Genomic DNA, 17,484 nt, shown 5'->3' on the forward strand with positions numbered 1-17,484 from the left:
GACAGTGTTTCTACGAACAATTAGCGGCAAAAGCGTTTGGAGGCGTTGATATATGACGTAGTAAGGATATTTGTTTGGACCAATGGAACGGAAGGGAGGATATAGTTTGAAGGATGTCAGAAATTTTAATTTTTGGATGACAAGAAAAGAACCAGAGTCAGGGTGTGTTTTAGAGAGAGCTGAGATAGAAGGTATTGTTAAAGAATAAGTAACAGTAGTTTCGGGCTTCGTTAATAAAAAAAGCCTTATAGGCACCCGTACATAAAAAGTACAAAATAAAATGGAATTTTAAAAGTCAAAGGAAGATTCAATGTCAAGTGAACACAGCTGTACCGAGGTATCCAAACATATACATTATACTCTCCGTAAATAGTCTCTGTTTGCCACGCTTTTGGTTTCATTTGGTTGCATCGACCTATACGTAAAGGATCCAGTGAAATAGGACGTAAACTTTCACATAAACTTTTTCGTGATTTTCAAATTGACTTTTGTTTTACTAAGTAGTTATAATTCATTTTGTATTCATACTGGGTAATTTCAATTTCAAAATAATTTGCGTTATTTTTCAGATTTATTTTCAGTATTTTGCACAAGCATTTCATAGATTGTCTGTTACTTTTTTTTACAGTTTCTTCTATTATTAAAAATTTGTGTTTTAATTCTTTGGTATAATTGATTTTTCTTTAATATACGGTTATATTTTATTTTTTTGATTTTTATTTTTCCATGAGATTTTTTTTGAGTATTGGTTTTGCATTTCTGCGATTGGATGATGTAAAACCCTGAGAAAAATTTATTAATTTGAGCTAGCCCAATCAAAGTAGATATCAATAAGTAGAATCAAAACAATATTGTCGCCCAAACGTGTGAGGCAAAAGCAGAAACACCAATACCCAGACAAAGTGTACTGGAAAATATATAAATTCTTACAGGATTTTTCTAATTTTTTTCTCTCTGCCAAATTTCGACAAAGTATTTTTGATTTTTATTATTCAAACCTTTTTCGCTTTGAATAATCTTGGAACAGTTTTTTTTTACATAACTAGATATTTTTATTTGATCAACATTCTTGTGGAATAGGCAAAGATAATAGTTCGGTTGGTTTGTACGTTCACATTGTTAAGTCCAGAAAAAGGAAAGAAAATGGAGACAAGACTCAACAAAAAACAAAAGGAAACAGAAGAACGTTATAGCGAGGAAGGAATAGAAAATGTAGACAAAGAAATTAGTATTACAGAAACAACAATCAAGGAGAGTAGCACAGAAATGTCAACAATGGATAGGATATTACAAATGCTACAGATACAGACAGAAGAAATAAATAAAAAATTAAATGATAACAGTCAAAGACAGGAAGAAAACAGTAGAAGACAAGCAGAAAAAATTAAAAAAAGTATAGACGAAAACAGTAAACGACAAGATCTAGGTTTTAAACAAATGGAGCAGAGACTAGAACAGCATAAAGAGGATGTACAAATGTATTTAAAACAGATGAAATATGAAATAGAGCATAAAACAAAGGAAATTAGCCAAAATTTAGAAAAACATACCAAGAAACTACAGAATTTGGAAAAACATGTAGGAGATAGAGACGAGGAAATAGAGGATAGATTTAAAAAAATAGATAAGAAACTATTGGAAGTAAAAACACAACATAATACTGGAGAAAGAAGACAAGTAATTATATACAATGGAGCAGAAAATAAGGTCCAATTTGGCGGGGATATAAAGAAACAGCATCCAGTCCCGTTTATTAGGATGCTTAAAAATAAAAAACAAGGATATGAAGAGTTTGAAGAGGCTAAGGATATGATAAGGAATCATTTTAAGGATGAAGCAGCATTATGGTTCGAGAGTAAGCAAAATGAGTTGCAAGATTGGGAAGAATTTGAAAGAAAATTTTTGAGATATTATTGGGGAAAAGAGAAACAGATGGTCGTGAATAGTGAACTACAAAATGGAAAATATGATGAGAAACTAGGAATATCCGAAGAGAAATATGCATTTCAAGTATACGCCAGTGGGCAATATTTAAATTATAATTATTCGGAAGAACAGCTAGTTGAATTGATAGCAAGACATTTTGACAATACAATGGAAGACTATGTCACCTTGCAAGGATATAGGGACATGGACAGTTTATGCCAGTTCTTAGTTGTAAGAGAGGCTCGAAGAAAAGAAAGAAGGACCGGTAGACAAACGGAAAACAATGGGAACAACCAAACAAACCGCACAAACAACTACAGACAGTCTCGTAATGAAAATCCTTACCGATACAATGGACATAGGTATAATGAGGGACAAAGATATACAAACAATTTTAATCAAAATAGATATGAACAGAATAGAAATGGATATCATCAAAATAGATTTCAAAACAATGGGAGAAAGTATAACAATCAACCATATCAGCCAAATGCAGGTCGGGAAAATTTTAATAGAGGAAACCAATATAACAACAACAATGGACAAGGAAGAGAACAGAACAGAGAAATAAACAGCCTAAGTTTCATTAAAGAAGGAGAAAATGAACAAGGACACCAAGAAATGGACAATGTGGAAGTAGAAATCAATAGAGCAGGGTCGTCTTTTCAGGAGGGCACTCACTAAAAACAGGGATAAAATTTAATTCAGGAATATATACTCACCCTAGGGAATTTATCACTTTAGCGGGAAAAAAGATTGAATACGTGCGCAATAATTTGGTTATGGTACAGGGGTATATTAAAAATAAAAAGGTTGATATACTTTTGGACACTGGTTCAGAGGTATTATTAGTTAATAAACAATTGATAAAGGATTTAGGACTAAATTCTCAAAAGTATAATATTTCTCGAATAAGGTTAGTGAGTGCTAATTCAAAAAAGATTTCGACTACGAATGAGGCTATTGGTTTGACATTGAGATTTAAAAATAGAGAATATTTGATAAATTGTTTTATAATTGAGGACACGGAATGTCCTTATATTGTCATTGGAATGGATGAATTGGATAAGTATGGAACGGAAATTAATTTTGCAAACAACTATATAAAATTTGGAGAGGACATACTGGAAGAAGGTTTAAAGGAAAAAGAAGATGAACAGGAAGATAGTACAGCGCCGAATAAGGTGTGTACATCAATGACTAACAAGCAAGATGAAAATAAAGAGGAGAAGGAAGAAGAGGACACAGGAAATGAAGTAAATGTTTTAACAACAAATTTTAAATCTAATAAAATGAGAAGTGTGGCATCGCAAACGATGTACACCGATGAAAGAGAAGAGAGGAAGAATGGGAGGAGAAGAAATAGGAAGAAAAGAAGTGTAACGCCGACACAGGTGGACACAATTGAAGGACCTGAAGAGAAAGAAGAGGAAGAAGAAAATTTAAATGTCAGTACTGTAGTTTTTGGAGAAGAAGAATCGGAGGAGAATGAGAACGAAGTTGAGTTCAATATGTGTATAAAATCAAGGAATTGCGAAAAGAAAGAAGAGACATCAATAATAGTCTGTGGAGAAGAAATGACGCATGACTTAAAAAAATTATTGGCAGAACATGCGGGAGAAATCAAAACTGAAAATAGAGTAGCGACAAAAGACGAACACACAATCAAAAGGAAAAACTTATCTAATTTCCACTCGAAGATATACTCTAATCCGTGTAAATATAGAAAATATGTAGGTCAAGAAATAGATAACAGGTTGAGGAATAAAATAATAGAAAGATGTCATTCACAACACATAAATCTAGTAGTCATTATTAAACAAAGTAATGGGGGCGTAAGTATTTATCTAGGAGCCCGTAATTGGAATTTATGTACAGTTTACTTGAGTAATTTGGGTCTGAAAAAAATTCTTCTCTTTTCAATCTCCTCGATTTTTGTTCATACCCAAGGTCGGGGAAGTTGTCATAGATAAAGAAAAGCAGAGAGGAAAAAGAAGAAAATCTAATTATCTAATTGTATGATAATTTGTAGTACGTTAAAATAATTTTTTTAATATTTAAATTTTTAATTCACCCTGTAAATTAGATAACGATTTCAATTACCCAGTATTGTATTGTAAGGTATAAGTTTTCTTTTTCATAATGTTAAAATATTCTATGAATTTTGGACAAATGCGTTTATCATGTTAACAGTGCGGTTACATTCAATAGACAGTGTTTCTACGAACAATTAGCGGCAAAAGCGTTTGGAGGCGTTGATATATGACGTAGTAAGGATATTTGTTTGGACCAATGGAACGGAAGGAGGATATAGTTTGAAGGATGTCAGAAATTTTAATTTTTGGATGACAAGAAAAGAACGAGAGTCAGGGTGTGTTTTAGAGAGAGCTAAGATAGAAGGTATTGTTAAAGAATAAGTAACAGTAGTTTCGGGCTTCGTTAATAAAAAAAAGCCTTATAGGCACCCGTACATAAAAAGTACAAAATAAAATGGTATTTTAAAAGTCAAAGGAAGATTCAATGTCAAGTGAACACAGCTGTACCGAGGTATCCAAACATATACATTATACTCTCCGTAAATAGTCTCTGTTTGCCACGCTTTTGGTTTCATTTGGTTGCATCGACCTATACGTAAAGGATCCAGTGAAATAGGACGTAAACTTTCACATAAACTTTTTCGTGATTTTCAAATTGACTTTTGTTTTACTAAGTAGTTATAATTCATTTTGTATTCATACTGGGTAATTTCAATTTCAAAATAATTTGCGTTATTTTTCAGATTTATTTTCAGTATTTTGCACAAGCATTTCATAGATTGTCTGTTATTTTTTTTACAGTTTATTCTATTATTAAAAATATGTGTTTTAATTCTTTGGTATAATTGATTTTTCTTTAATATACGGTTATATTTTATTTTTTTGATTTTTATTTTTCCATGAGATTTTTTTTGAGTATTGGTTTTGCATTTCTGCGATTGGATGATGTAAAACCCTGAGAAAAATTTATTAATTTGAGCTAGCCCAATCAAAGTAGATATCAATAAGTAGAATCAAAACTATATATATATTTTGTTCTTATCTACTTATTTCTACAAAATATGATCCAGAATGAAGTGTTATATCTGTTCAGTATTAACTGCTTTTGTGTTATATATATATATATATATATATATATATATATATAAAGAAAATAAAAACAATAAATTACCACAACCTAATTGAATCAAAATAAATACCTGAACAATATGCAGAGATAACTAATTAACTAATTTTTCAAATTTGTCTTTATTTCTTGCAATCATCACTTTACCGTCCTTAGTAATATGAAGTTTACCATTATCAGACCAAGCATTTGTTAAGCCAAATTTTTCTATAGCGTGGTTCAGCATCTTGACTCTTAAGGGGGTTAAATCTTCACGTATAACTATACCAGTGCCTTTCAATAACTTTTTTTCTATAAATAAGTTTTTTAGTAGTAAAATAGTTTAATTTTAAGAAAATGCCTCTAACTTTATTCTGTTGCATCTTACCAATTCTATAGCACGGCACAATGTCGTTATCTGACAGGGTAATAGACATTTTTTTGCTGAGTATATTTATAATTTCTTGGGACGTATTTTCTTGAAGTTTCTCTTTCATACCAAATATTCTCAGGCTAGTTGCTCGCATGGATTGGTCTATCTGGTCCATTTTCATTTCCATTTTGCTTTTTACTAAATCGGCGTTGGTAAATTTATCTTCCAATTTCAGCATTTTGTTTTCAAAGTTTTCAATTTTCAATTCATATATTCGCTTCAACTCCGCCACTGATTCCTCAATCGTTTTTAGTTTCTGTTCAATTGTGTTTATGACTGACCGACAAACTTATTTTGAAATATTACTGATAAGAATATCGCTTTTTATACACTTACTAATAGCTGAATTTACAGCTTGTTCTATTTCTTCTCGGATTTCTCTGGTAATCACCATTGTTTTTGTTTAAATCTTTCACTCGCTAATAATATACGATGTGTTACTTAGTCTTTCAAATTTTAAATAATTAATTTACTGCGGTTACCACTTTATTTTTGAATTTATCGGGAGCTCAAACAACTAGCGACTATTCAGAACCAACCATATATCGAGTGTTTACTCGATTTGTTTACTCAATTACACTCGAGTGTTTACTCAATTACCTTAAAAAGGTACTCAATTACTCATCTACATAAAAAATACCTACTAAAAGTATTGTCTAAAAGTTCTGTTAGTAGGCAGTGTTGTAATCGGGGCTGAAATACCAATATAATCAAAAATCATAGTTTTACGGTTTTACTGAAAACTTCAAATATTCCAATTTGTTTTCAAAATGCTAAACACTACTGCCGTTGACTGATAAATATACTTTATCCGTATTTATCAATCAACGCTACTGCCATGTGTCACGTGAAAGCACTGATGTGTAATATTGAGTTAAATGAAAATTTTTGAAAGAATCTTGTAGGATGATTGTTTAGATAAATACCTTATAATCTTTTACAAACTTCCAAAAATATATAGGCCCGAAATGTTGATCACTTTTTTTCTTGTCTATTGGAATAAACTGCTTCAGGATCTATTATATTGTTTTTTTAAATGTGGAGAAACACAACACGGGATGATCAATGTAAACTAAAAATTCTACTCATAAAAACGGAGAGGAGGTTAATACAATTCATTAAAATTGTTATTAAATCTAATTAAAAACGTAACACCACTATAATAAAATAATTAAGCCACAAACTGTAAAATAAAAAGTAAATAACAAATTAATTTAATTGTCAACTGTCAGTTGTTATATTTGGGAAGAGAATTGACTAACAGCGACATCTCTGGATTGGAATGGTATCTAATTTGCTGTCTTGACCTTGACAATTTACGTGAAACGTCTATGAGTATGTATGGTTTGTGATTTCTACGGTTAAGCTATTTTCAAACGTTCTAGGTCTGGATCCCGCGTATGAAAAAAAAGTTGATTAATAGCAAGCTGAAAATTTGTTAATAGCTTAAGGGTGTCTAGTCGAATAAACTTTGATATATGGGAACACTGAAACAGGGGTAGTTTTAATTGTGGAACAGGTTAAAAATTTGGAACGGTCACAGCACGAAATCGGCACATTTATTTTGTCCGACAGAACAGACTTAAACTCTCCGAACAGAGATTAAACTCTCATGAAAAAATCAGACTGCTATTTATTACCTGTCATAATTCCTGTCATTTGACATATTCTACATGTTCCACTCATTTAAACGCCCATTTGGTGATAAATAGCAGTCTGATTTTTTCATGAGAGTTTAATCTCTGTTCGAAGAGTTTAAGTCTGTTCTGTCGGACAAAATAAATGTGCCGTTTTCGTGCTGTGACCGTTCCAAATTTTTAACCTGTTCCACAATTAAAACTACCCCTGTTCCAGTGTTCACACATATCAAAGTTTATTCGATTAGACACCCTTAAGCTATTAACAAATTTTGCTTGCTATTAATCAACTTTTTTTTCATACGCGGGATCCAGACCTATTCTAATTATTATGTGTTTTAGAAAAGTCACATTAGTTTGGCGAATGACCCCTCAGAGGACATTGTAGAACCGGATCGTCAAGGGCAGTGGTTGAGACGAAGAAGACTGGACGGAGCCCTTAACAGAGTCCCTAGAGATTTTTATTCGAGAGTGTGGTCTATACTCGAAAAGGTATATATTATGTAACAATATATTAAAGTATAAAAAAAATTATAGTTTTTATTAAAAGCAGATGGTATTTGCTAAAAAATATTAAATTATAAAAAAGAAACGTTTCAAATTTCACAACAATGGTCATGAAAATATTTGAATAAAAAATTGTGCTTATAAAATAAGTATAAATATGAAAATGTTGGAGGGTTGTTTGAAAAAAAATGTAATTATAAATGGTAAAGTTTTCAATCCTAATAGCAACATTAATAATATTGAAAAATATTAAAAACATTACTAAAAGATTTTTAAATTGAAAACTTATTTATTAACTAATTATAAATGGTTAATTTTTGCCGGAAAACGATATATTCTTTTTCTCATTATCATCTTTCAGTGCGTCACAGTTTTTCGATTTCTTTCTAACGCATTAAATTGTATGTGACAGAAAAAAAGGCACGTCGGTGATTACATTTCGTCGGTGACATTTATAACATTTATTCTAGTTATTCTAGTTTTTGATAGATGGCGCCATAATAAAAAAAATAATTTTTTTTAATTAGATAATAATATTACAAATAAAATCTGTATAATTTATAAGACTATACAAATCAAAGAAAATACCATTTTATAAATGCAAGAAACACATTTGATTTGTTTTTATTCCAAATTGAAAATAAAATGTGACAACTGTCAGATTTAACTAAAATGTCATGTTAGAATAAATGTCATAAATGTGTATTATCACGGACTTAACCTTTTTCCTATCATTTGTTACTTTCTGAAAAATGCTCATGAAAAGGACAGTAGTAGGGAACCTGGGATGCTAAATTTGCAGTTACTAAAGCGTCACGGGGACCTATTAGTATGGTATAACTAGACCCAAACCCAGACATCCAAAGTGAAAGTTATTCTCCAACACCAAAGTGTTCTATATGATCCACACAATGTTCAGAAAAAAGTCACACCATTTTCAGCGTCGGGTTTGGGGGGAGAGGGGGAGAAATCCGTAAATTCTTAGTTTTTTACGTTTTTTCTCAATATTTCTAAAACTATGCGGTTTAGCATGATCAACCTTCTATACAAAAATGTTCTGCATTAAATTTCAAATAAAAAAGGCCCTATGCATAATCCTTCTAAAATGAACGGTTCCAAAGTTACGGAGGTAGTGTAGTATAATTGTTCCAAAAAAAGGCCTAACCCAAACATCCAAAGTAAAAGTTTTCCTCCAACACCAAATTGTTCTATATGGTCAACATTTTGTTCAGTAAAAAGGTACACCATTTTTAGCGTCCGGTTTGCGGAGAAGATGGGGGAGAAGTCGGTAAATTAGTAGTTTTTTTAGGTTTTTCGTCAATATTTCTAAAACTGTGCTTTAGCATAAACAATGTCCTATATAAAAATGTTCTACATAAAATTTAAAACAAAAAAGTACCTAAACATAATTGTTATAAAATCAACGGTTCCAGAGTTACGGAGGGTGAAAAGTGGAGGTTTTCGATACTTTTTATATTATTTGGGCAATTTATAATATTACTGATGAAAGAAATTTTCTTTAACAGGATTGTGTTTTGTAAATAAAATTTGTTATTTCAGTGGCCGATGGTATGTTAGTTATAAGCCCTTGAAGAAACGTCAACTTCACCACCCAAAATCATCATCAATTGCCCAAAAAATATAAAAAGTATCGAAAACCTCCACTTGTGACACTCCGTAACTTTGGAGCCGTTGATTTTATAACAATTCTGTATGGACCTTTTTTGCTTTAAATTTTATGTAGAACATTTTTGTATAGAACATTGTTTACGCTAAAGCATAGTTTTAGAAATATTGATGAAAAACCTAAAAAAAAACTACTAATTTACCGACTTCTCCCCCATCTCCCCCAAACCGGACGCTAAAAATGGTGTACCTTTTTACTGAACAACAAGTTGACCATATAGAACAATTTGGTGTTGGAGGAAAACTTTTACTTTGGATGTCTGGGTTAGGCCTTTTTTGGACCAATTATACTATACTACCTCCGTAACTTTGGAACCGTTCATTTTAGAAGGATCATGCAAAGGACCTTTTTTGTCTTTTCAAATTTTTGACCCTTTTGTCAAAGGGTCTTTTTTATTTCAAATTTAATGTAGAACATTTTTGTATAGAAGGTTGTTTATGCTAAACCGCATAGTTTTAGAAAAATTGACAGAAAACGTAAAAAACTACGAATTTACCGATTTCTTCCCCCTCTCCCCCCCCCCCCCCCAAACCCGACGCCCAAATGGTGTGACTTTTTTCTGAACATTATATGGATCATATAGAACAATTTGATGTTGGAGGATAACTTTCACTTTGGATGTCTGGGTTATGCTATCTTACGGATCAATTGTATCATACTATATTGGGTTGTGAGGATTAGGTCATAAAACCAAAAAAAGGGTTCCATAACATTCTAGTGAGGAGGTGAGCGTGTACAAATTTTCAAATATAAAAAAATGAGAGAATGCTAAGTGAACTCAAAAAGAGTGTCCTATTCAACTACACTCACCGGCACAATTAACTGCCCACTTTGTATTTCTTTCAATTTGCAGAAATTGTCAATCTTGGACAGCATTTTATGAAAGATGCGGTGAAAACTACCTTTGAGGAAAAGAAAACAATAAAATAATTGAAAAAAGGCGTGTATCAAGGGATGCTTAGCAAAAATCCGATGTTTAAAAATCTTCGGAGAAAACTCAAACAAACATAATTTTGAATATCATACGGTGAAAACTACCTTTGAGGAAAAGAAAACAATAAAATTATTGAAAAAAAAGTCATTTATCAAGGGATGCTTAGCAAAAATCAAATATTTCGAAATTTTCGAAGAAAATCAAACTAACATAATTTTGAAAATTATAGTCTAATTAAAAAAAATATGAGTATTAATAATGGGGACTCCTTGTAGCCGGTTTGGCAATCAATTCATGATATTTTGCATATCCGATTGGGGGATATTGTTCAAATCCTCTACCGCAGCCGTTTTGGGCTCTCAGGAGGATGCAGGGGCTGAAATACGATACGGGATGTTACCAGGCGATTTCGGAAGACAGGTTCATACACCCGCTCCGGCCAGGTTAAGGCCGACATCGATGTACTAAAATTCGAGATAACCGCTTCATTATCTGCAACGTTTTGAGAAACCGCTTTTACACTGCTTCTGAAGCTCGTACGCGTATTTTTGTGATAAGAAATGTTAGTGTGAGTGAACGTACCATTAGAAATAGACTGGCAGAAAGAAATTTGAGTTCGTTCCGTCCAGCTCACATCCCACAGCACCGTAGAGTTAGACTTGGTCTTTTGCGCGAATATGCTGACTGGACTGTGGCGGAATGGAAGAACATACTGTTCTTAGATGAGGTTTGCTCCATGCACTATAACCGAAACAGTGGCTTACCGAGGAGGGTCATGAAACGAAGCTTGTACTGATCTTGATATATTCGATAGAGGCAATGTGAATGCTCAAAGACATGGAAAAAGTTCTCCAATACCATGGCATGCCTTTCGCACTGTTTATTGTTGAAAACTTTAATGGATCGTACCGCAAGATTCTGGAGGTCGGAATTGAAGTTTTACCATGGCAGATGGCAGTCACGCAGTCCCGATCTTAACCCAATTTAGCACATTTAGGACAACCTCAAAAAACGTGTAAGAGCAAGAATACTAGCTGCTAGATCCTTAGGAGAGCTCAGGATCAAATAGCACGACGTCTGGAAGAGCGTTCATAACGATGGCAAAAGTTCTACTGGGACATGATATTGCTGTTGTAGATTTTTTCGGTGTGATTTTTGTTACTGCAGCGAAGCTAGGTTGTACTGTTTGTGATGATGTTGATGCCATAATTTGATTTTAATATTCTGGATGCCAAAATATTAAATATGTATGGCCAGTAAGAACTGGCCTAATTTTTTGGTTGTCGATATTTGCTGTTAATGAAAATCGACTTACCAGTATTTTTAGTTGGTAAACACAACACATTAACTAACTAGTTTTTATATAAAATACTATTAGTAGAGGCGATAAGCGAGGAGTACTTTACTCGTTGACCTCTGAAATGGGAATGTCTGATGAAATTAAATTATTAGAAGAATTTCTTTACTAAGCAACAACATTTTTGTTTAATTTATTAATATTTTGTATTTTGACAACGACGTCTGAAGTGGAAGTCGAAACGGTGATAAAATTATTTTTTCAAGTTAAATTCTGGCTTATTTCCCAATTAGAATAGTTAATTCCAATATTGTTAACGGGTACCTACACCATTAACTCAGAGCCGGATTTAAGTCAGTGAGGGCCCCTGGGCAGAATTGTTGTGGGGCCCTACCTCCTACCATTAGAAAAATTGTTGTTGTAACTATGATATCAGGACGGCTGCGTTAGAGGAGTGGCACAATATCCCCAAATCAGTCATGATATTCAGGATAGTATGAATGGATTGCCAAACCGACTCCAAGAAGTCGTAAGGGCCAGAGGCTCCAACATCCATTATTAATACTCATATTTTTTTTGGACTATGATTTTCAAAATTATGTTTGTTTAAATTTTCTTCGAAGATTTTTAAACTTGGATTTTTGCTAAGCATCCGTTCATAAACTACTTTTTTGAAATAAGTGGACAATTAATTATAAGAAATACAAAGTGGGCGGTTAATTGTGGCGGTGAGTGTAAGTTCAAGAACCCTTTGTTAGATTTTCAATAATATCTGCGTTCTGAAAATTATTTTCAGTATGTGGGAGTTATACACAGAGCTTCAGAGAAAACTGGCCATCCCCAAAATTTAGGAAAAGATCATAAATCATAAAATTCTCATAACTCATTATTCGAGAATCAACAAAGCTTTGCGAAATTGACAGTTTTGAGAACTGTGTGAACTATTGTAGTGTTCTAAAGAGTTTCTGAGATATCTTACTGTTACACTGGCCTCCTGACAGTCAATTGTATTGCTTAATATTGAAAGTCTGTGCAGATTGTTACATTGCTGGAAAATGGAATAAGCCAAAGGGACGTGGTAAGATTGCATGTTAGTCGTCCAATTGTGTAGATAAATTACCAACGATCTCTTGAGACCAAATCTTATCAACGGCGACCAGGCACGAGTGCAAAAGGAAGATAACAGTCATAGAAGACCACAGTCTCACTATTGCTGCATTGCGAAACCGGATGCAAACTTCTAAAATGCTCCAAAGCCATATTCAGCAAGTCCAAGGACCAGTAATCAGCATTTCTACTCCTCGGTAAAGTTAACAGAAGAGGGTTTGATAGAGAGTAGTACGTAATGAGAGGCCATTACGTACTGCTGCTCACAAAAGATACATACTTACATTTACCCGTGAAGACCTCAATTGGACAATAGACGTTTGGGATAAAGTATTGGTTACAGTTGAGTGTAGAATATAAAGGGCCTAGCCGCGTAAGATGATGAAAACTGCCCCCAACTCGATTTATCTTTTAACCTACCCTGTATAATATTACAAAAACTTATATTGTAAGAAAGAAGAAATCGAGGAGAATCCAAAAATGTAAAAATATAAATATAGGGTGTCCTATTTAAAAATACTAAGCTACAATCAACTTCCGGTATAACCGGAAGTAGCAAAGAGACCAAAATATGTTCATTAAATAGTTTATACCTCAAAACCCTTGTATACCAATTTTCATTATTCTGTTAGCTTTAGTTCTCGAGATATTTCTAATAGGCCCTTTATCTGCCTCACCCTGTATATATACACCGTTCTTAGGCGTCAACGCCCTTCGGTAGGGATCTATGGAGGAGTATCACCAAGCCGCAAGCCCTTATCCCTTGCCGTACCGCTCCTCCATAGGCCGATCAGACGCCAGTTTATTCCAGACCAAGTCGTAGACTCTATTGAGTATTATACTACGGCGTTGGTCTTTTATTAATGTCATGACCTAGCTGAGGCTCGAACCAGCGATCGCAAATCGCAAATCCACTAAACTTGTCGATCGACTGCGCCTCAGCTAACTGGACCGTCAAGACCGACGAGAGTTATTTTTTTATACTCATTTAAAATTTTAAAATCGTTCTAAAATTTAAATTTCCCGCCAAAAATAAAAAAAAATTCGGAAGAACTTTTTAAAGCTTACAACTTTTTTATATAAAGTTTTTCGCTAGTTCTCGATGCGGCTGAGATAAAAAATAATATGTAACATAAAAACCCTAATTAGGCTCTAGGTGGGTCACATGACCACTTAGGGGGCTAAAAATTTCAGAAAGTGAGTTTCACTATATATGCTAAACGGTGACCTATATGGAATTCGAATCGAGTTGGGGGCAGTTTTCATCATCTTACCTGGCTAGGCCCTTTATGGTAAAGATGGTCGAATTAAGGCCGACAGAAGGGCTGGAGAACGTTATGCTGCCGGCACTCGGTCACACAGGGTTGTTTTTGGTGGTGGCTCAGTAATGTTTTGGGCAGGGATTTTTTTGAGGGTCACACGGATCTCGTCTTAATTGAGAAGGGCGCATTAACAGCACACCGATCCAAAACGGATTTCGTACATCATGTGATGTCATATGCTGAGTTTATTGGTAATAGTTTTTTACTAATGCAACATAATGCGAGATTACACACGGCAAGGATTGTAACACAATATCTTGAAGATGTTGGTATTTCAAAAATGGACTGGCCTGTTCAAAGTCCAGACATTAATCCTATTGAGCGAATATGGAGCCTTCTCAATAAGCGTATAAAGCGTCGTATACCTGCTGCAACAACATGTGAAGAGCTTCGAATGGCTCTCATTGAAAAATTGATCATTTTCCCCGAAAGGACATCAAAAACGTAATCAGTTGTATGCCAAATCAAATAATGAGTGGTATCCAGAATCGTGGTGGCAACACGCATTATTAAAACGCGTGATACTTGTCTTTTCTTGACTCTATAATTCAATTATTGCTATAACTGTAACTGTAAGGGACATCGGAATTTTTATTACATTTATTATTTTCTCAAATTTCGCCTTGTTTTCCATTTATTACTAATAATGATGTCGGATTATGTGATACAAAAGTAACTGACTGAATACACAATCCATTTAATTTGATACAAATAACGAGGAAATCAAAAATTTCTTAAAGTTTGTGGGTGGTCTCTGTCTCTGACGCGCAGTGTAAAGAAATTTACTTTTTTTTAACTTTTTTTTCTGTTTTAGTGTCAAGGTTTAGACATTGCCGGAAAAGTCCTACCCCAAACGTTAACTCAAGAAATGACATCTGGTGAACTGAAATTTGCTCTGGCAGTAGAAACTGTTCTAAATACGATTCCACAACCAGAGTACAGACAGCTTATAGTAGAAGCTTTAATGGTTCTCACATTAGTCTCGGAATATAACATCGTTGCATCGCTAGGAGGTATTATTCAAGTGGAGTATTTGGTACATATAGCCAACGAGTTGTTCCTTGATGATCAGGTATTTTTGATATTTTCTTTTATAAAATACGTCATGTAATAGACGTCAAACATTTTCATAACAAATGGGCTTAGTAACATAATATTGTTTTATTTATAATATAATCAGTGCTAATTTTAATACATTTTGAAAAAAATTGTTGAATTTCAATAATCAAACAAAGGATTATTGAGATATGATATATGGTAAAGCTCCGGCCATTGAATAGTTACACCCTTACATATCTAATAAACGACTTTTTTAATTTTTACCTTCTTTAAACACAGCTTGTACGTCAAAGGGACGTTACCAGTGGCGGACCCAGAATAGGTTGATTAAAGTTAAAAATCAAAACAAATTGTTCGTGGCTCTTATTGTATCTACAGTTTCTAAAGTACCAGGGAGCATTGGTAATGCTCCCAAATGTCACATTATTCCAGTCCAGAAAGACTTGGCGCCCCGGCGTGTATTTATTTTTCTAGCGCATCGCATATTGAACCCAGCCGTGGCCTGAGGACGTGACCAGTTGCTAAAATGACTTCAATGGACAAGAATCATTTATAAAAAGTAAACAACTGGGAGTAGTGGTAGTGGGATACGCGCGCCACTGGTACGTTGATGATTGATGACAAACCTTGCTACGTGAGACCAGCGAGTGCATGAGCTGGTCGTAGAGTTCGTTTTCAATTTGCGGTACCTCCCTTTTAACCATGCTTCACTAAACTGTCCACGCATTTCGCCGGCGTGTGTTGAGCCTCGGCTGGGTTCAATATGTGCCAGGCCTGGCCCGGCGCAAATTGAAACTAAGCCAGATACAACCTGTGCCGGGGGGATGGGTGACCCGTGCATTTATTTTTCTAGCGTGCCGCATATTGGCCGCATATTGGCTATCGACGTGGCGAATAGAGACGGGCAAAATCAGTGCGGACATGTAACGGTTACTTTTGATACCGGTTCTCAGTGGTACTGAGTACAAATACTGATTACAAAATACTGATGTATCTGATCCTGGTACTGAATTGAGTAGGCAACTTAAAATCGGTATTTCCGTACTTGTAACTAGTAACGTTTTAAAAATATCTTACACGTTCCTAGTAGTCGTAACGGTATGACTTTCGAAAACATCGAATTTGATCATAAGCGGGTGCATAAAACGATATCTTACACTGAGTATTTTATTTCTGCACATAATACCTATATATTTAAAATAATTTCTTTCTCTACTGCTCGGTCATGTCATAACTCATATTCCTCAATTTACTGCTCGAATCACAATCATTTACAGTTACTGCAGGATCGCAATCATTTACAATTACTGCAGGTCATATTTCATAATCTCTCCGCTACTGATCGGTCATAAAAAATAACACTATTTGTAATAAACAAAAATGTAATATGCCGACAAGTTGAATTTGAGTGTAATACGATATTTTTATCGATCATGGTTTTAAGTAACATGAATATTTTCTAATAATGTGTTTTTGTAAAGGCATAATTTTGATTATTAATTTTGTATAGCCGCTTATTTAGTCTACCACAAGTTATCAGAATTTAATGACAAAGACAACGCAGTTTTCACTCGGGGTGTTGACTATGCTAATATTTTTATTTATCCTGGCGGTTAGTCACGCGTCCCACGGCCCAAGAAAACTGTACGCCGATTACAAACGTTCCCAAGCTTGGCCTGCGAACGAATGAACTGATAGTAGGATGCGCAGAACTGTCTACGCAGTTCGCCGGCGCAGGTTGTGTCTGGCTTAGGTTCAATTTGCGCCGGTGAGTTAATTCAGTACAGTGCTGGACTGGATCATATCGTCCACATTATTCCAGTTATTTAAAAGCTGTAAGATTGGTAACACTATGGTGATAATTAAAGCTCGGATTTATAGGCAACAAAAATTGAAGAAAAAGGCGCCTATATAGGCAAAGATTTTTATTAAAAAAGGCAGGAATATTAACATTTAGGCAAAATATAGGCAATAAAGGAATATAACTTATTATTTATTGTACAAAGTGAATTAACGTAATATTAACTTAAGGCAGGTATATTTACACATCATAATCATAACATTAGTATAAATAAACTAGTAACTAAATAACTGTTAATTAATAATAATTAAACATTGTAACCACTTGAAATTTTATCATTAATAGAAACAACTAAATGTTTTTCAATATTTTCGGTCTTAAAACTATGTCTTCGATCACTTAAAATTAATTTGTACATTGAAAACGAACGTTCGACATCGACATATGTAATTGGAGCATATTTCAGAGCGGATAATAAATCTGGCATAATTTGTAATTCCTCGGAAAATGTCCCATTCAAAACTTTAGCAACATTAGATAAAAACCTTCATTCTTGTCGAAAAAATATTTCATTTTTTTTTAAATTAATTGACCGTTACTTCCAGGTGCCGATTTAATTTTCGTCTTTAAATT

The 17,484-nt window shown here is 33.8% G+C and overlaps 1 protein-coding gene across 3 annotated transcripts in view; it reads left to right on the forward strand.

Annotated features, from left to right (window-relative positions):
- LOC126881171 (probable phosphorylase b kinase regulatory subunit alpha) overlaps nucleotides 1-17,484 on the forward strand; it is a 241,563-nt gene that overhangs the window by 211,124 nt on the left and 12,955 nt on the right. For all 3 annotated transcript variants that reach the window (XM_050645257.1, XM_050645252.1, XM_050645261.1), the window contains 2 exons: nucleotides 7,480-7,629; nucleotides 14,806-15,063. In XM_050645257.1, the coding sequence (XP_050501214.1) occupies nucleotides 7,480-7,629; nucleotides 14,806-15,063 (408 nt within the window). The remainder of the gene's footprint in view (nucleotides 1-7,479; nucleotides 7,630-14,805; nucleotides 15,064-17,484) is intronic.

The sequence above is a fragment of the Diabrotica virgifera genome, chromosome 1, assembly GCF_917563875.1.
Source record: "Diabrotica virgifera virgifera chromosome 1, PGI_DIABVI_V3a".
In the NCBI taxonomy this organism is placed as follows: domain Eukaryota; kingdom Metazoa; phylum Arthropoda; class Insecta; order Coleoptera; family Chrysomelidae; genus Diabrotica; species Diabrotica virgifera.